The sequence below is a fragment of the Setaria italica genome, unplaced genomic scaffold, assembly GCF_000263155.2.
Source record: "Setaria italica strain Yugu1 unplaced genomic scaffold, Setaria_italica_v2.0 scaffold_12, whole genome shotgun sequence".
NCBI lineage: Eukaryota > Viridiplantae > Streptophyta > Magnoliopsida > Poales > Poaceae > Setaria > Setaria italica.
The window spans coordinates 139,619-157,760 of record NW_014576736.1 but is presented as its reverse complement, the minus strand read 5'-3'; the positions used below and the strand labels follow the sequence as shown (position 1 = coordinate 157,760).

Below are 18,142 nucleotides of genomic sequence, written 5' to 3'. Positions count from 1 at the left end.
TAAGAATTAAATAAATTGTGATGCTTGCCTTCGAATCTCATAAGCTTTCTTTTGATTTGTCTACCTTTACTGATCAAAAACCCTTATGATTTGCTGGGTTTATTTTTGCTGGGTTTATCCTCAATCACCAATTTATTCTATTTTTTAGAAATTTCAGAGTATTTACTAAAATCTTCTCTATACAAAAATAAAGCATTTTCAATGCGATGGTGGTACCGAGTACAAGCCCATTATGCGTTGTTTTCCTGAGATTGCCTTTTTTTTGTGTCTCGTGTCCATACACTCCTGAACAAAACGGTCTAGCCGAGCGCAAGCAGCGGCATATTATGGAGCTTACTCTTGCCACAAAGTCTCATGCGTCCATTCCACACGAGTATTGGGATGATATTGTTCAGAGCATTGTCTTCCTCATCATTACCTAGGGCATCTTCCATTTCCTCTCCCTCCTTTTCCTCCACTCTCCCTGTAGTCAAGACGTAGGGAGTATTATGACCTGTTTCACTGACATCAGCTTTCGTCTCTCGTCCTTCGCCCGCTATGCTTCCTAGTAGGTATGATGCCCAGCAACAGGCGCACAAGCAGGACTAGCTTATTGGTCCACTGGTTGTAGCAAGAGGAGCTGGATCAACCAATGACGCTTCGGGCTTCGAAAGAAAAGAAGGAATTTTAGACCAAGCTTCCGATAAACTAAGATTTTCGGCTAGCCCATCGCTAACTCTGCGATATATTTATTGCGGAAAGTATCCCGGATCCCACTGATAACGAGTAAGACAAAATAAAATAATTCGTTTGGTGTAGTTGAAATAACGGAATTGGAACTTGTTTGGTCAAGTAACGGAAACTCAATCAAACTCATAATTGTGTCAATGGAATCTTTTCCTTCTTTTTTTTTGTTTGAATATTCACTTAAGACCATTCCAAGGCTCCTTTTCGCCATGCATAAACTAAACCAACAACTAGGATAAGCACAAAAATGAAAGCTTCGATAAAAACGGATACACCCAATACGTCGAAACTCATTGCCCAAGGGTAGAGAAAGACCGTTTCCACATCAAAAACAACAAAAACTAGTGCAAACATGTAATAGCGTATTCGGAATTGTAACCAAGCCCCCCCATGGGTTCTATACCCGATTCATAACTAGAAAGCTTTTCTGGTCCTTCACTAACCGGGGCTAAAAGTCCTGAAATCCAAAATACCAAAATAGGAATTCTAAAAATAAAGTACTAAAGCTTCAAACTCCTTGCTAACAGCCCTACCGATAAAAGGAATAATGCTTCAAGGACTATATGACTAGCTCTTATACGAGTTCCTGGTAAACCACTACTTGCGTAAAGTACTCCGCTCGCTCCCCTGCTCGTTCAAAGTATTCCACTCGCTAGGATCTTAGTAAATAAGCTTGCTCTGACCTTACCTTTCCTTCCTAGCTTTGAGAGCAATACTACCTGTAATAACACAATGAACTTATCCAACTTAGGGAACAGGCTGGCATAAAGGCATTCCACCATAGGACCGAAAGAAGATGATGAAGATTTTCATTCATATCCCGGGAACATTTCCACACCCATCCTTTACGGCATGCGATCTAGGGTTTTATAGCTAAAGGATGAAGTGAAAAGAGCGATTCCCCTATCGACAAAAGTGAGAAATTACAATTTACCTACCGCTTGCCTTCTACAGGATGGGTCCCCTCCCTCCGTAGGCTTACGGCAACAAGACCAATCCGCTCGATCCACTAATAAAATAAGTTGGAGACTACTAATCTGCCAAATCTGCTGTAGCTTTCCCAACGCCTGGGGGCTTAGTTACGTATCATAGGTAAATCTCTCCAAAGTCGTTAGCCTATCGTCATACTATGTTATAGCCCGCCCTTGCCTAGTTGACAGCTTTTGCTTTTGATATCTGCTTTTATGACTCTATTGACCGTAGGCCAACGTTTGACTTCCTGGAAAAGAGTGATAGCGCCCCGTCTCGGCCGAAATCCATGCGAATGCACGGAAAATAGAGGATCAAATAACAGGTTCAATAAGTGGGCTAGTCCTAGCCCTCCATTACGATCCTATCTCTCTCCGCAGGTTGAGTTATAGGTCGAAACATTCCCGGTTTGTTCGCTTTTGGTATGAACGACCGAAACATTGCCGAGAAGCGAAAGGTTGATGTCAACAACTCACACTGAATTTCCTCCAGTTCCTCCCTTTGTGGCAGAGCGAGCGCCTTGACTAAGATAGATTGACTCTTTCATTCTTGCAGCCTATTCTGGTTCCAATCGCGTTTGAGGAAAACCCCCTTTGGCATCAATGAAACTCTGTGATATAGGAGTTCACTCATTTCGTTTGAGAGATAGTGGAATTTCTTCTTTCAACACGTACATCGACGAGGGTGTCGATGACTTGAGTGAGGGTGAGGAATGGTCATGTGCTAGAGGCCGTACCGTTGGAGTAAGACCTCAACAAGGGGGTGTGCAGTTTAAATGTAAATGACGAGCATGGAGAGGCCAAGGTCATTTGTAATTAGGTGTGGCTGATGCAAGAAGACTGGCGAGCTGTCCATGGTGAGACTCGTTGTGATGCTACTGCAGGAGGCATCCTGGTGTAGTTGAGGGCGCAGAACTTCTGTGCGGGTACAACTGGCACTTAAAAGACCTTCCGTGTAGATGAGTTCTCTTGAGTGAGACTAATCGAGTTACGAAGAAACCTTTGCGATGGTGCTGTGCAGTTGGGTTCTCTATGGAGGAACTTCGTTGTGGGGACCAAGGGGTCTTCTTAAGAAGAGTTGCTTTGATGAAAAGAGTGTAGCCATGATGGCAAGTCAAGGTGGGGCCCTGTGAAGGCAAGCCTTGTGTATGTTGGCGTGATGACGAGAGAAAGGAAATGACCTTGAACAATAGCTGTCTGTAGCACACCCTGCAATGACTTCGACCAGCGGACCAGCCTATCCTACGCCATGCTTGATGGCTTGGCCTGTGGCTTTGTTGACCAGTGCAAAGGCCCGACAACCGTTCTGAGAGTCGCTGGAGATGGCCAATAAGCAGGATTCCCTCCTTGCTTTACTTACTTTTTTTCCAGCGACTGCTACTGATTCCTTTATTTCCCACGTAACCTTTACTTCTATCTGGAGAAGATCCATTACCTAGCTCTTATTCCGGCATGATCAAATCGATACCAACATTCAAGAGCGGATAAGGCTAAAAAGAGAAAAAGCAGGGCTTAGGGGGAGGAATCCATTTCTTATTTATTTATTAGCCTTAGCCTAGGCCCAACTATGTACAGAAATCTATCTATTATTGCCTGCATCGACAGCAAAGTAAACTCTCGCTGATGATAGAAGAACAACTCTTAGGGCAGTAGCAAGGAAACTATGAGCTATTTATTGTTCCTTTCTTAGACAGGCTACAAGATAAAGGATGGCTTATGGTCTATTTTCTTACTTGACTATCCTGCCTGACTTGGCAAATAAAAGAGAACCCCACCGGAATTGGACTTGTTTGCTACCTTGGGAAATCTTTCTGCTTACCTACTTGCTGACCTTAGGATAGGAAATGCATATTACCTGAAAGCTAGTCGCTCGGCTGGCACGCTATCAAAGCACTTAGGATTGGCTGGAACAGAACCCCCGAGAAACTTTTTAACATTTCGGAGAATATAGAGAGGAGGGAGATAAATGTATATTTTGTATCGTTTCTTCGATACCTCGCTTACGTTTAACTTCCCTTCACCAACCTCAGAGGGTACTACGGGCTTAGACTCTCTAAGATATCCATCACTAAACTAAAGAAAGTAGCGAAAATCATAAGAGAAGCTTTGTGTTCAGAAGGTTGGGAAGGAGTACGCCCGGTTTGTCTTGATTTGCTTCATCCATGATTCCCCTTGTGGAGTGAAGTGGAATGCTAAAGATACAAAAGTGAACCGTAGGATCTCGTCTTACCCCATTGACAAAACTTGTCCAAGAAACCCTGTATGTATCGACTATGTAAATAAAGCCCTAATGTTTCAATTCCGCATACACCAAGAACGACCAATTAGCTCTAGCCAAACCTTTAACATAATTTTTCATTTATGCCCATACAAAAAGGGACAACAGGTTTTGCCCATTGGTTCAAAGAAGTATTAAAATTTCCTTGGATGTGTATTATTCTTCTGGATTTGGTCGGTTGTATTATATATCGACTTTAAAATATAAAAATTGAGCATTCTACTGTCAATGAAGTACATACTAAAATTTGGAAATGTTGAGCTCTATTGTTTGGAATAGGCTCGCTCCATCCTTCCGCCCGGCTGTGCTTTTACCTTTTTTTTTGGTAGTGGTCTCCTGGTATTTTTTTTTTAAACGCCTGCCTTTTCCAATGATGGTGGAACCAGATCCAACACTTTCGGGATATCTCCCCGTGCTGCGCTCCGCATGTCCCACCATCTGAGCTAACCTAACCTGTCCTTAGCACGGACAGCACTCAATATCTCGCAGCGGAATATGTCTACCGGAGTACGCTCCGCAAAGCTCCTCACTCGGCACACAATCTATATCCAAGTCCCCCATCGCACTCCACAAGTTTGGGACGACCCCTTTCTTAACGGTGCCTTAACACAAGGCTTCCCTACTAAACCAGTACACTAAGTACGGGATCACTACTCATGACTCCTTGGTCTTCATAGTCCTCGAGAACACGATCAACAATGTCTCCCATACATTGTATGACGAAATGCCTCCTCACTATCCAATCAAAAACCAGACTTCCAAGATCCATCTCACTCAGACCCTTTTGAATGTAGCGGATAACAACGGAGCGGGGCTATCGAATTGATATGTATTCGAATCTTAGGAGCTGGTAATCACTGATATGCTCATATTGGTGACGTTATTGTTGCTGTAATCAAAGAAGCAGTGCCCAAAATGCCTCCAGAAAGATCAGACAGAAGTAAGACGAGCTGTAATTGTACGTACATGTAAAGAACTCAAACGTGACAACGGTATGATAATACGATATGATGACGATTGTCATTGATCAAGAAGGAAATGAAATCCAAAAGGAACTCGAGGTGCGATCGCTCGGGAATTGAGACTTATGAATTTCACTAAAAGAGTCTCATGAGCTCCTGAGGTATTAAAAATACTAGTAGTGGAGACTATGATATAGTAGGGTACCAGAATATAGATCAATTAGTAGATTGTGTCTGACGCATATACATGAAAAAAGAAAATAATTATATAATTATAAGAATAAGAATTCTAATCTTAATAAAAGGAAGGGTTCGAATAGCATCTACTAATATTACCGAAAACTTTGTGAAAATACTTCTACGAGAAGGTTTTATTGAAAACGTTCGAAAACCTTAGGGAAAGTAACAAATCTTTCTTGGCTCGTGCCCCTGCTCCTGGTCTTCGAACTAGTCATTAATGGTCGGCAACATAGGTACCCTTTTTCGGTATGTGCGTTGCGAACACTTTCATTTTTAGCGTCTCATCTTCTCTGGAGAAGCTCAAATCGAACGGATAGAGCAGATGGTCCAACTACAGAACTTCTTCTTTTTCATTACTTCCATGGTCGTGCCCCGTGGCACGGCAGCACCCGTACTATTGAAATGGTTCGTCAGTAGAGATGTTCCCACTGGTGCCTCTTTTTCCAATGGTACTATAATTCCTATTCCTATCCCTTTATTCCCTTTTTTGGTCTATCTACATTCAAGGAAATTCATACGCTCCATGGACAGAGCAAAAAGTGGAGTGTTGGTCAAAGCAAGCCGCCCTATTCTATTACCAGACAAAATTGGGAGAAGCTCATCCGCTAGAAATGCTTTATTTCGTTTCGTTCCCGTTCTTCATTTCCTTATTATCGAATCCATGGGGGACTTGTCATATTTAGAATCTTTCTGCGGTCTGCTCTGTTTACAATTCTTTCGTACTCTCTTCTCTTTACCACGCGATAGGTCAGCGAAGCGTGAGCGGGCGCTCCGAAGTAAAGGCCAAACACTTCGGCCTAAGGGGAATGAGCAACAAAATGACAAGATGAGGTGCCCCGGGCACCCCCATATAGAAAGAAGGGTCGAAGGTTTTGGGCCTGTAGCTTTCCCCGCCCCCCCCTCGTCGAGTGGTGCTTGTTTGGGGGGTGTGCCACCTGAAATCGGGCTTGAAGCTCTCGCCTTACCAACGAGCCGACTGTTGATGGCTGTTGGTCACGACTACCACAAAAAAGTGAAGATGAATCTTTCTATTTCACATGGAGGAGTGTGCATCTTTATGTTGGGTGTTCTTCTGTCGTGCGACCCGATGGCTTATGTGCGACCTGTGGCCCACGCCTCCTATTCTATTTGTTCAGGGCGGGCGGCGTGAACTCTGATTCGATCCGGGTATTCAATCCCGCCGCTGAGATGCTCAGTTGACTCCTTAACCTTGATAGGAAGATGGCTTATTCCTAAATTCGTGCATAAGGGTAAGGAACTTTGGATGAATTAATGCGAATGGGTGTAAGCCTCGCAGCTCGGAAACACCCAGTGCTGACCACACTGAGAGACACGAAAGCGCAGGTAATGCCAGTTGGCGAAGTGGCGTTAAGCATCCCTAGCGGTACGCAAAGAGAGGTCGTGATGATATCATCTACGTCCGTACCGCTCCTCGTGGAGTAGATCCCGCATCCAACCAACCCTTTTTTGACCAGGGAACGGGAGAATTCCCACTACCGCAGGCAGGCCAGCCGGGCCGTGAGCGCGGTGGGAACGGGCTTCCCAAAAAGCGAGCCCCGGCCCGGGTCAGCATAGAATGGGGGGGGACGGCCCTAATGTTGTGTTGGCCGGGTTGCGGGCGGATAAAAGCGGACGTGGGGACTCGGGTCGGGGCACAGCGTAACTAAGAGAGCCATTCCATTTAGTGCGAGACAGAATGGGCGGGCACAAGCGGTCTGGTGTCCGAGCCGATTGGTCAGACGACGACTACTGCACATATTATATTAGCCGCCTATCCCGGAATGGACTGGGATGGAATAGAAAGAACGCGAAGCAACAAGCAAGGGATGAGCGCTTTGTTGCTAAAGCGCATACGTTTTCTTGCTGGGTCGGTTTGTTTTTTGGGGGTGGGGCAATAAGCTTGCTTCTTCACAAGCTTATCCCCGCCCCCTTTCCTGTCCGTCCCGACCGGCAGCAGTTGGGTCTCCCCATCTCTCCTCAACTTCCCCGGTCTTCGGCCCGAGCTGTATGAGGCAGAAACTCGTCCCACGTACGGTTCGGAGGCCGAGCCCCACCCCTGCAATAATGGTGCGGCTTAGGTCAACTAATACGAATAAGATACAGTTCACTCAACGATTGCCTTTGGGTCCCGAACTCCATATGGGGAAGGAACGTTGTTGTTTGCGAGGTCTCGATCATTTACATGGACCCACTTCTCATTCCATTTGTGGGAATTTTTTGATTTATAAACCGTCCCCAACGAGCGAAAGGTTCATGTTTGAACATGATGAATCACTTCGTGCCGACCTGTTGCCCATAAACTTTCCTGCCTCATATGAGAATGGAAAACTGGAAGATTTTCTGCATCGGTGGATGAAGAATCACGAACATAAGAATTTCTGGTTTAGCATGTTCCCAGAAAGAAGATACTTTTTTTCCATTCGAGAAACGAGGAGCACGACTGAAGTGGCTATACATACAAATCCATTTACGGATCTATATGCTCCGATTGGAACTGGAAGTTCCAGAACTGGCGGCTGGTATACCACCATAATGAAATTGCCTTTTATTTTTAGTATTCGGATAGGATTTCTGTTGGCTTCATCGGGAGGCTCGCGTAGTTTGTTACGTCAACTCCAAAAGGATAAGTTGCATTGGAATCGAGAAAGTTTCGTTCATAATTGCATAAAAGGAGTAAAAATAGTGGCTGCGGCGCGTCGAGGGTCAACCTTGATATCGAATAACCTTTCGAGCCTTCCCCAATGGATCTCTATCCTCCTTTGAAACCAGTAGAAGTTCACTGACCATCCCTGTCAAACATAACCCAAGGTAGGATCGAGAGGAGAAGAATAGGACTCTTGCTAGTATCATAACCTCTCGACGGGAGTGATTCCCCGAAAAGAGATCGTTCCCAGCATCCTCGAGTTCGTAGTCAAACTCACCTTCATCCACCTTTCATGGACTGGCGCGGGCAAGCGCCGATGTCTGGAGCAGGAGATGGAAGCTTGGGTTGAGGAGGCTGTCAACGAGTCATCAAAGGCGATAGATTGGTTATATTCGGATTCGTTTGCTTTTTCTTTTTTTTTGTTGTGAGAGGTCTGAGTCCACAGCTGGGGAAGAGTCGTCAGATGACAATTGAAGTAGGGGTCTGCCTCTTTCAAAGGGAAGCAAGAGTCTCATAGGGAAGGAGATCCTGCACAGACCAATCCCAATCTGGAAGAGAGTCTTGTTGTCAATGAAAGCAATGAGACTATGTCACATATCTGCCTATCTCGTGTTGTGAGCTATAAAGTACCCACCAGGGGGTGGACCAAGAAAGAGGCAGGCGATTGGGTCCTTCCCATCCTCTATGATGTCAGTCTCTTTGTCATTCTTTCACCCTTGCTGAGTAGCGAAGTGAGCATACTCAAGATCCAATTCATCAATCATTTGAGTTGGTACGAACATAGGAATCCAGACTCCGCTTGATTCGATCTTCAGTTTCGACCTTCATCAGTCAGGAAAAAGAAGAAGGACCCACTTATTCCACTCAGAGAGACCGAACCAGGCAACAAAAAGGCTGAAGGAAGTTCTCTTTCCATTCCAACTAAACTAAGTGAAAAAAGGGGGAGAGCAAAACAGAAACACAGGAACAAAGAAACTATGTCCAAACCAACGAGTCCTTTGGTCGACTCTAAAGAATGTATCGGGAGTTGGGAGTTAGCCGTCTCATAGGAGTGATAGCTGGGTTTTTCACGGAGTTTCTTCGTACGATTGAAAAAAGAGTGCTCTAGGTCGGAGAAAACAAGAAGAAGATTGTTCACCAGTCTGTCTCCCAACCTCTTTAAAGCAGCTACCTACCGTGATATGGTCTTGGGACAGCATTGGCACCTCCGTTTGCTGGATCTTCTAGGCACTCTAAAGCGCTTCCACGAGAGACAGATGGACTTTGAGTTATAGACGGAGAAGAGCCTTTAGAGGATCAAGAGTGATTCCTCAATAAAACAAATGGGATTTTGAGGGAGGGCTGAACGTGATGTACTGAAGGGTTCGCTTTCGCTGATCGGCGCCAGTCTTTCCTGCTGTGAATTTCCCAGGTCGAGAGTGGCCCTTTCCTTCTACCTTACTGAACCCATTCACCAATGATTGGATCACTCAAAGCCAAAGACCAATTCCTTCCTTTTAGGTGGTCTAGGTGGCTGGGATACTATGCCCTTATTTTTAGAGGCTCAAAGACGAGTTCTTTGAAGGAAGCAAAAGAACCCATGTGTCTCGGATGAAGTCTACCCTCTTTTTTTTGCCAGGAAGAAGAATGAGATCCAACTCAAAGTCAAGGAAAGCGGCCTAGACCACTGACTTTTGATGGAAGGCTTCTGAACATGGATTGGTCTGATAAAGCCAATTTTTCGGCGAAGAAAATATTTTATGAGAGCACTAGACCTTCTCTCTTTCAGGATTGATTCCCACTCACTGCCTGATAGTAGGCTTGGCCCATGAGACCTATTGTCTTATTGTCCTGGCTCACTTCACTACTTTGGAGGATGGGTTTTTCCCCTTTTTGGTTCGCAAACGCTCTAACCCATCGAGAAGCTCCATCCAAATTGGAGTTGATGTGAGCACTTCCCCAGAGGCAGAAGCTGAGTCTACAAAAGGGTGGGAGCATAAAATGTAGGTGAGTCAATTGCGTGTGGCCTTCAAGTATTTCGTATTGTAACAATATTCAATCGGCATCCAAACAAAGGTGCATGTACGGTTCCTAAGGGATACAATTTTGTCCTAATCAACCAACTTCATCGAGAAAGATTAAATAAGTTGATAGCGCGATCTCGTACTAACACATACTCTCTAAATATTGAAGAACTTGCATGCGGCCTTCAAGCCACAACCGCGGTATGAGTTCTGATCTCAGACTTTGTTTGGGGGCTGCTTGCCCCTTCGCGTCGACAAGGAAACTGTGGACGACAATGGGTTTAGAATTAGAATAGAACGAGGACCCTATCGAACAAATAGAGGAAAGGGCGGAAAGGGGAAAAAGTAAAGTCTAAGCGACACGACATATGGCACGAAAAGGAAATCCAATTTCGGTAAGACTTGATCTGAATCGTAGTTCAGATCCAAGTCGGTTCAGTGAGGGCGACCGCGAAAGTCACCGAATGGGTTCGGTCCGTCTTTTCCTGATCTTTGTTTGTCCCCTCAAAAAAAGGCGTGAGAGGACGTTGCAGATGTCCGGGACGGACACGACTTCTTCTAACGCTAGAAGACCACAGGAAGAAACCCGGGACCAGAGCATGTCGTGAAAGACGCACACGGGGCGGGCGTGCTTCGACCGTGTCTCCGGGGCACAGTTGAATGTAGATATCATGAACGCGAGGATAAGGATACCAGGCCGAGAAACCCGGGCAAGTACTCCCCTAATGTGCCGATCGCTAGCGCATCCAGGGCCCCGGCGCCCAGCTCCGCTGGAGAGGCCGTCACTGATCTGAAAAGTGCGTCTGCGGTTCGGATAGACTGATTCTGCGAACGCCTAGCCCCAGGAATCAATAAAAAAACAAGTGCGAAGTTTCATTTCAGATCAGTGAATAAACCGAAAAAAGAGACCTTTCTCGCTCGGCGCCGCACTATGCTCCGCTTCAACAAATGAGAGTTTTCGGTGGAACCGGTGAACCACGCGAGCTGGTTAGATGCGTGGGGCAGAGGGCTCGTAGTACCTGATAGCGCAGCTATGCAGTGGAAGGGAAGGAGCCTAAATCGACCCCCTTCTTTCTTTTTTATTCAAAGACATAAAAGCACAGTACAAAGAGATTGGACTCTCGGATGAGACTAAGCAGCTACCGTTCCGACGCGCCCCTGACCCTATCTTGATTAAAACCGAAAACCCTCTCTAAGGTGGAGCCTAGTTGAAGCTGTCATTCAAAGAAAAAATGGGAATCAAAATCCACTTTTAGGGATATAGATGAAGTCTCGCTCAGTAAAGAGAGTTGTAGATTCGTAGAAGAGGATCAGAATACGCGCGCTACAAAAGGCAGCTAGCCAATGAAAGTAAGTGGAAAGAATATAGTACTTTTGTACTGACCCCTCCGGGGCCCCCGGTTGTTTTGGCGCGCCCTACCCCAACGTTAGACTATTGCCTTTTTAGCCTACGCTTGCTGCTTGCAGCATGGATTCGATAGATCTATCGAATCCATGCTTCCCCCGCCCCGAAGCGAGACTCTATCCAGATCTCAAAGAATAACGAGCTAGGCGGCCGGCGGGCAAAGAAAGGGGGCGGGCCGGCCGGTCGGGGCCTTGGCGATACGTTCTTCTTTCGAAGCGTTTTGCCAATAGAGCGAGGGCGTCCTTCTGGGGTGGGGCGTTTACTTGAAAATGACAACCGCCTGTTCCAGCAGCGGGGGCCTTGCACGAAAGCAAACCGCCCGATTAAGTAGCAGTTGCTTCGCTGATGGGCCCAGTGAGGGGGGCATTGTCCCTCAGTTCTTACCAACCTCAGGTGTGTAATCGACATCTAACTTATTATCTTCTATTTTTCATGCAAGCCTGACCTCAGCTGTCCATTTCTTATTCATTCAGGGCGCCCCTAGTGGACTTGGCGGTGCTCCTTTCTCAAACCAGAACAACTCAGAACGTTAGGGAAAATAAGGGAAGACCACCTGAGCGAACCGACCGAAGGGACTTTATTACTTATCCGAACCGAACGTTAGCGGCTTAAGCTAAGCCTATCACGAGCAGCGTTGCTGCTTGATCGGCGGGGAGGAAGATCTCAAAGTATGGGGCAAAGGATCAAGCGCTTTTACTTTGCTTTGTCCCCCGGGATCCACCACAGGTTGGGTTTGAGAGCCGTGTGATGGGTGACTATCTAGCACGGTTCAGAGAGCACGTGTATGTAGTCTGCGCTGGTGAATGGAAGCCCCCGCCGCAAAAAAGAAGCGGCTTTTCCCACGGCTCTGTCACCATTGACTCTATTTATTATTATGGTAAATCATTGTATCAAGATGTCAATCTTAGATCTTATTTCAGTTCGATACGTCCACCTACGAGACTCACCTTTGGCTTTCGTCTCGGTAGGTGTATTATTCTACATTTTCCCAAAAGGACATTCATTCATTTCTTTCTTCCCCGTCGACCACTACGACTAAACGACGCGACAAATCAAGACCCGGAAAGGATAAGGGACGGTGGTGGGCATTTGGGAAAGTCGGGCCGATCGGGTGTCTTCATTCAAGCGAGGGTACAGAGGAAGAACGAAACGAAGTGAGAGGCCGGGGGGCAGGGAAAAGAGTCGAGTCGATCGACCGGGAGAAGCAAAACGAAATCCGGATTTGGCCGAAAAAGATGCAACGTTATGGATACCATGACCGATCACCATCGAGAAAGAAGAATTTTTCTAAATCACTTCGGGTGAGCGGGGCCTTCAAGCATCCGAAATACGCCGGGGTTGTAAATGACATAGCCTTCCTGATAGAAAATGACGACTCCTTCAGAAAAACTAAGTTATTCAAGTTCTTTTTACCAAAGAAGTCCCGCTCTGACGGCCCGACGAGTCATCTACTAAAAAGGACCCTCCCCGCTGTGCGCCCCTCCTTGAATTATTCGGTCATGCAATACTTTTTTAATACAAAGAACAAAATGCATTTCGACCCCGTCGTAGTTCTCAATCATTTCGTGGCACCGGGTGTGGCTGAACCATCTACGATGGGGGGAGCGAAGGGAGGAAGCTTAGATAAGAGAATACGCTCTCGCATCGCTTTTTTTGTAGAAAGCTCGACCAGCGAGAAAAAGTGTTTGGCCCGAGCCAAAAAGAGGTTGATCCACTTCATTCGCCAAGCGAATGATCTTCGCTTCGCGGGAACAACAAAAACCACCATCTCGCTCTTTCCTTTCTTCGGTGCTACCTTTTTTTTTCCAAGGGATGGGGTTGGGGTGTATAATAACCCATTTTTTGAGTATGCCCGGGAACAACTCCTAGGTCAATTAAGGATCAAATGTAGGAACCTCATGGGTAAGGATAAGGTAATGGAATTGATAGAGAAATTCATAGACCTAGGTAGGATAGGCAAATTGATAAAGGGAATAGAGATGATGATAGAGATCATACTGAGAAAGAGGATAATTCCGTACGGGTACAACTCTTATTTGAACGAAGTGCAAAAAATGCGATCTTTTTTGTCTAATAGAACAAACACTAATACCTTAATTGAGTCGGTAAAGATCAAATCAGTTTATCAAAGTGCTTCTCTGATTGCTCAAGACATCTCTTTTCAACTGAGGAACAATCCAATCTCATTTCGTTCCATTTTTAGTCAAATAGTGAAGGATATTCCTTTAATAATGCCAAAAGGGGTGGAGGGGATACGTATTTGTTGTTCTGGTCGATTAGGGGGTGCGGAAATAGCTAGAACTGAATGCGGAAAGTATGGAAAAACATCTTGTAATGTATTTAACCAGAAAATCGATTATGCTCCTGCGGAAGTATCTACTCGTAACGGAATTTCAGGTGTCAAAGTGCGGATCTCATATAGTCAAAATAAGAGGGGACGTGCTATATCCGAAACGTACGAAATATAGTAAATATAGTAAATGCAGATGTAGTAGGGGTCGCGAACCGGATGGTACACAACTTGGTTTTGGAAGATATGGCACCAAAAGTAGTAGAGCTGGTCGTCTTTCATATCGAGCCATTGAAGCAGCGCGTCGGGCTACAATCGGACAATTCCATCGTGCTATGAGCGGACAATTCCGAAGAAATTGTAAGATATGGGTAAGAGTTTTCGCAGATCTTCCTATTACGGGGAAACCCGCAGAAGTTCGAATGGGAAGAGGAAAAGGAAATCCTACGGGTTGGATTGCTCGTGTGTCCACGGGACAAATCCCATTTGAAATGGATGGTGTGAGTTTGTCAAATGCTCGACAAGCCGCTAGATTAGCGGCGCATAAACCATGTTCGTCAACCAAGTTTGTTCAGTGGTCGTAACGTAATTGGTTAGTGGGGAAAAACCGGGCCGGGACTCAAAAGAATTTTACGAAGTGTTTGTTCCTGAACGAGGGAAGTGGAAAGACAAAGAGGGATAGGGAGCTCGCCTCCTTCTTTTTTGTAATCGCCGAAATTGAAATTGTACGACGACCCTTCTTGTTCCAGGCATACGACCCTGAGACGTGACGGTGTCACTTTTCCGGCCCGGTAAAGTGACAGTTATATAAATAAGAATAAGAAAGAGAAGCGTGATGTTGTCGTGTTGTCAGCAATCAAATTATCGTAAATAGATAGTACGGTTGCGTTGTTTCAATTTGTGTTCGTCTGTCCTTGGGTTACAAAGGTGTGGGCCCGCTTACTAATACGGGGAGGGTTCCGCATGAAAAAGACAATCTTGAACTTCTTCGTTTCGTTGGTAGAACCAACGACGACCAAAATCCAAGTCTCCCTTTCTCTTTTGGGAGCTGAGCTGAAAAAGATGGGAAATTCCAATGATTCTTCGTTCATTAGAATGTCGATTCCTCACAATCGCTCTTTGTGATGCTGCGGAACCATGGCAATTAGGATCTCAAGACGCAGCAACACCTATGATGCAAGGAATCATTGACTTACATCACGATATCTTTTTCTTCCTCATTCTGATTTTGGTTTTCGTATCACGGATGTTGGTTCGCGCTTTATGGCATTTCAACGAGCAAACTAATCCCATCCCGCAAAGGATTGTTCATGGAACTACTATCGAAATTATTCGGACCATTTTTCCTAGTGTCATTCCATTGTTCATTGCTATACCATCGTTTGCTCTGTTATACTCAATGGACGGGGTATTAGTAGATCCAGCCATTACTATCAAAGCTATTGGACATCAATGGTATCGGAGTGCGCCTCTTAACGAGGGTGATTTAAGTGCAACGAAATGTACCGGTGGTTCGCGAAGCATCTGGCTTACCGGTCATCTCCCATTCCCGTCGTCGAGAGACTAAAAGAACTATAGCATGCCAGAAACGGGGAGTTGAGAGACCTATACCCCGAAATGCTCCCAGCATAGGAGCCTATGGTTCCATTCTTGTTATTGCTGGAGGTACACATACCTCTTCTCGGTGTGGTGGAGCGATATACGAAAAATAGATGCTAAGCCTGCAATGTCCGATAACGGGGCTTCAGTAGTGAATCTATCGGCACCACAGCAGTGGCATACAACTTTGGACCTAAGGGCCGGCCCCGTTACCTTTCGGAATGGGGGATCCCCGTTGGCAACAACCACGGTAGTAGTTGCGGAACTACTGGGCCAAGAGAGGACAACCTGTTGTTCCTGCTCCTCCTTCTTCGCTTCGGGGACGGAGGTCCTACGGTAGGTAAGAGCACGCACAAGCACTTGACCGAAGGGGACCAGCGCTTCTACTCCTCCACCGAGGAGCCGTTCTTGCGAGAAGCAAGGGATGTCGTGAACGGTGGGAGGTCAAAGAAAGAGAATTGACCTCTGAATACAGTGATCCTATGATCTAGATAGACTCCGTCCTTTTTTTTTTAGATAAGGGTGACTCAAGAGGGGGTGGGACCAGCTGGCATAATGCAGGCTGGAACGTGGGAATTCGAGGTCTCATGAACGAATTTTTTTTTCAAACATACTTTCCGGTCAGGCCTATGGAGGATCCTTTTAGATCTACGGGCCGGCCGTTCACATGAGCATAGGGAATCTATACTCGAGCCTTCGACTTGGCCCCTGACAGGATAGATGAGGAATCACTCTTGATCTGATTTATTGGGGCCTACAACTTCGCCAAAGCCGACTAGCATCCCTTTCCACTGCGCATTTTTCGAACAAAGAAGACTACTAAAGGATCGAATTCGCTTTTCGTGGTGAACTGGGCCGTCCCATACCTTCATTTTTTCTCATGTGTGTTGAACATTGTCTTCCTCGGTTCCAGCTTCACTGATGTAGGTAGGGCTGGGCGAGAAAGGGTCCCCTCTTGCCTATTAGTAAGCGGGCCTTCGATTCCACCGGGGTCTTACGGTCTCATAGAGGGGGGAGAACCACCTAACTAAAGAAGAATAGCGCTCTTTTAAAATAAGAGTAGGCGTGGAGAGCTTTTTGCGGGGAAACTTGCAAGTCAAGTTTGGGGGGAGGCGGGCGTCGACCCAACCTTATGAGTATTCGGACTATAACAGTTCCGATGAACAGTCACTCACTTTTGACAGTTATACGATTCCAGAAGATGATCCAGAATTGGGTCAATCACGTTTATTAGAAGTTGACAATAGAGTGGTTGTACCAGCCAAAACTCATCTACGTATGATTGTAACACCCGCTGATGTACCTCATAGTTGGGCTGTACCTTCCTCAGGTGTCAAATGTGATGCTGTACCTGGTCGTTCAAATCTTACCTCCATCTCGGTACAACGAGAAGGAGTTTACTATGGTCAGTGCAGTGAGATTTGTGGAACTAATCATGCCTTTACGCCTATCGTCGTAGAAGCAGTGACTTTGAAAGATTATGCGGATTGGGTATCCAATCAATTAATCCTCCAAACCAACTAAACCGGGGAAGCTGAAGCGGAAATGCAATTCTCGGGTGAGGGAAGGGGGAAGCCCCTGGAAGGCTTCGCTCGCTCGCTCAAAAAGCTCTAACGCTCGTTTACGAGTGGAGTGCATAAGCCCTTATTGAAGTAGGGCGAGGCCTTACTACACGAGCTCGTAAGTCAAGCACGGAACGAGCCTTGTCTACGAAGCTTCGCTTCATCATCTTGCTTGCTTCTGGCGAAGCTTAACGCACTATAACATAGGCATGCATGATGGTATGGTAGGAAGACTCCTTTTAAGGCCGACCACTACATAGGAGCGATAGGAAGCCAAGCCGTCAAAAGGAAAGGCGAGCAGCCCTTATTGCAATAGCAAACGGCCTACTTATAGCCCTATTTATACCCTTTCTGGGGGCATTCTAAGGTATTCAATGTTGCCGACTACTAAGACTTCTGTTTCAGCACCATTCGGAAACAATGTTAGGCCCTAAGTCAATCCAACGTTTTCTCCATCAGAATAAGGGAATTCCTTATCCAACAAGAAGTCATGGATTAATTTGCCGAGAGGAAGGGCAAAGCTCAACCAATAAGTCTACTAAGCACTCGTGTGCTTATGCGTTCGTTTCCTTATATCCGCTTTTCTATTACTAAAATTGTGAGAAATACAACGATTGAAACACCTTGTTACTGGAAGCGCGTAGACCGAAAGGATGAATTGAGCCACTGGTCCTTAGTTAGGGAGAGACCTTGAGAGAAAGTGGTGCCGATAGGAGATCAAATTATTGACGTGGGTGGGAGATTGTTTGAGTAGGCTCAGTAAGGGATTACCCGCGGGCTGGGTGAAAGAGCTTTCAGAAACCTTTTCACTACAAAAGGTGTGGTGTACAACTTCCGATTCTTTGCCAACAGGCAAGTCGATACTGAAACTACGGAATCTATTCTATTGAGTTGCTCGTGAACAACGAATTATGTGTTGCAAATCGTCTAGTGTCGAAAAGCTAATGTTTCCTCGAATAAGCCCTGGGCTGACTGACAGCATAGTGAGGTAAAAAAATAATAGGAAAGAGCTAGTGTAAGAAATGCTTTTTTCTATAAGATTAAGATGGTCAACGTTGACTATTTCCAACTTCAGAGAGTTAGACTAGGTGATAGATATCTTATTTCTTCTTTCTTGCTTGTAACATCTGCTTATAACCCCTTCTTACAATGCGGGATAAAGGCTAAGACCACTCACTTCTTTCGCATCAACAGAAAAAGGGCTGGCTGATAATAGTCCCCATGTGTTTGTCCCCACGCGATACCCCCAAGCGAAACTTCCCTTTTATGTATCGCCTTGAGTTTTTGATTTTCAATTTTTAGCACTGATTCAATTAAAAGGGCACATCTTCTCCGGAGCGTCAAAAATGAAAAATGTTCGTTAAAAATGAAATGCCTTATCGGCTTTCTCTTTCATACAGCCTTATTTCGTCGCTCGTTTGTTTCTTCCCCAGGCGAATTTCTTCCCTGGGCTTGCATCCCACGG

At 45.7% G+C, this 18,142-nt stretch overlaps 1 protein-coding gene across 1 annotated transcript; it reads left to right on the top strand.

The window, feature by feature from the left end:
* The first annotated feature begins 14,568 nt into the window (after positions 1–14,568).
* LOC111256055 (cytochrome c oxidase subunit 2) lies at positions 14,569–17,017 on the top strand. Its single transcript, XM_022823637.1, has 2 exons — positions 14,569–14,979; positions 16,245–17,017. The coding sequence occupies exons 1-2, from the start codon at positions 14,592–14,594 to the stop codon at positions 16,637–16,639; spliced, it is 783 nt and encodes a 260-aa protein (XP_022679372.1). The 5' UTR covers positions 14,569–14,591; the 3' UTR covers positions 16,640–17,017.
* Positions 17,018–18,142: the final 1,125 nt, after the last annotated feature.

Excerpts from the sequence above, each read along its gene's own strand:
- LOC111256055 (XM_022823637.1), top strand. The coding sequence starts at position 14,592 with ATGATTCTTCGTTCATTAGAATGTCGATTCCTCACAATCGCTCTTTGT. Across the intron at positions 14,980-16,244 it reads TGGACATCAATGGTATCGGA|CTTATGAGTATTCGGACTAT; the intron begins GTGCGCCTCTTA and ends CGTCGACCCAAC.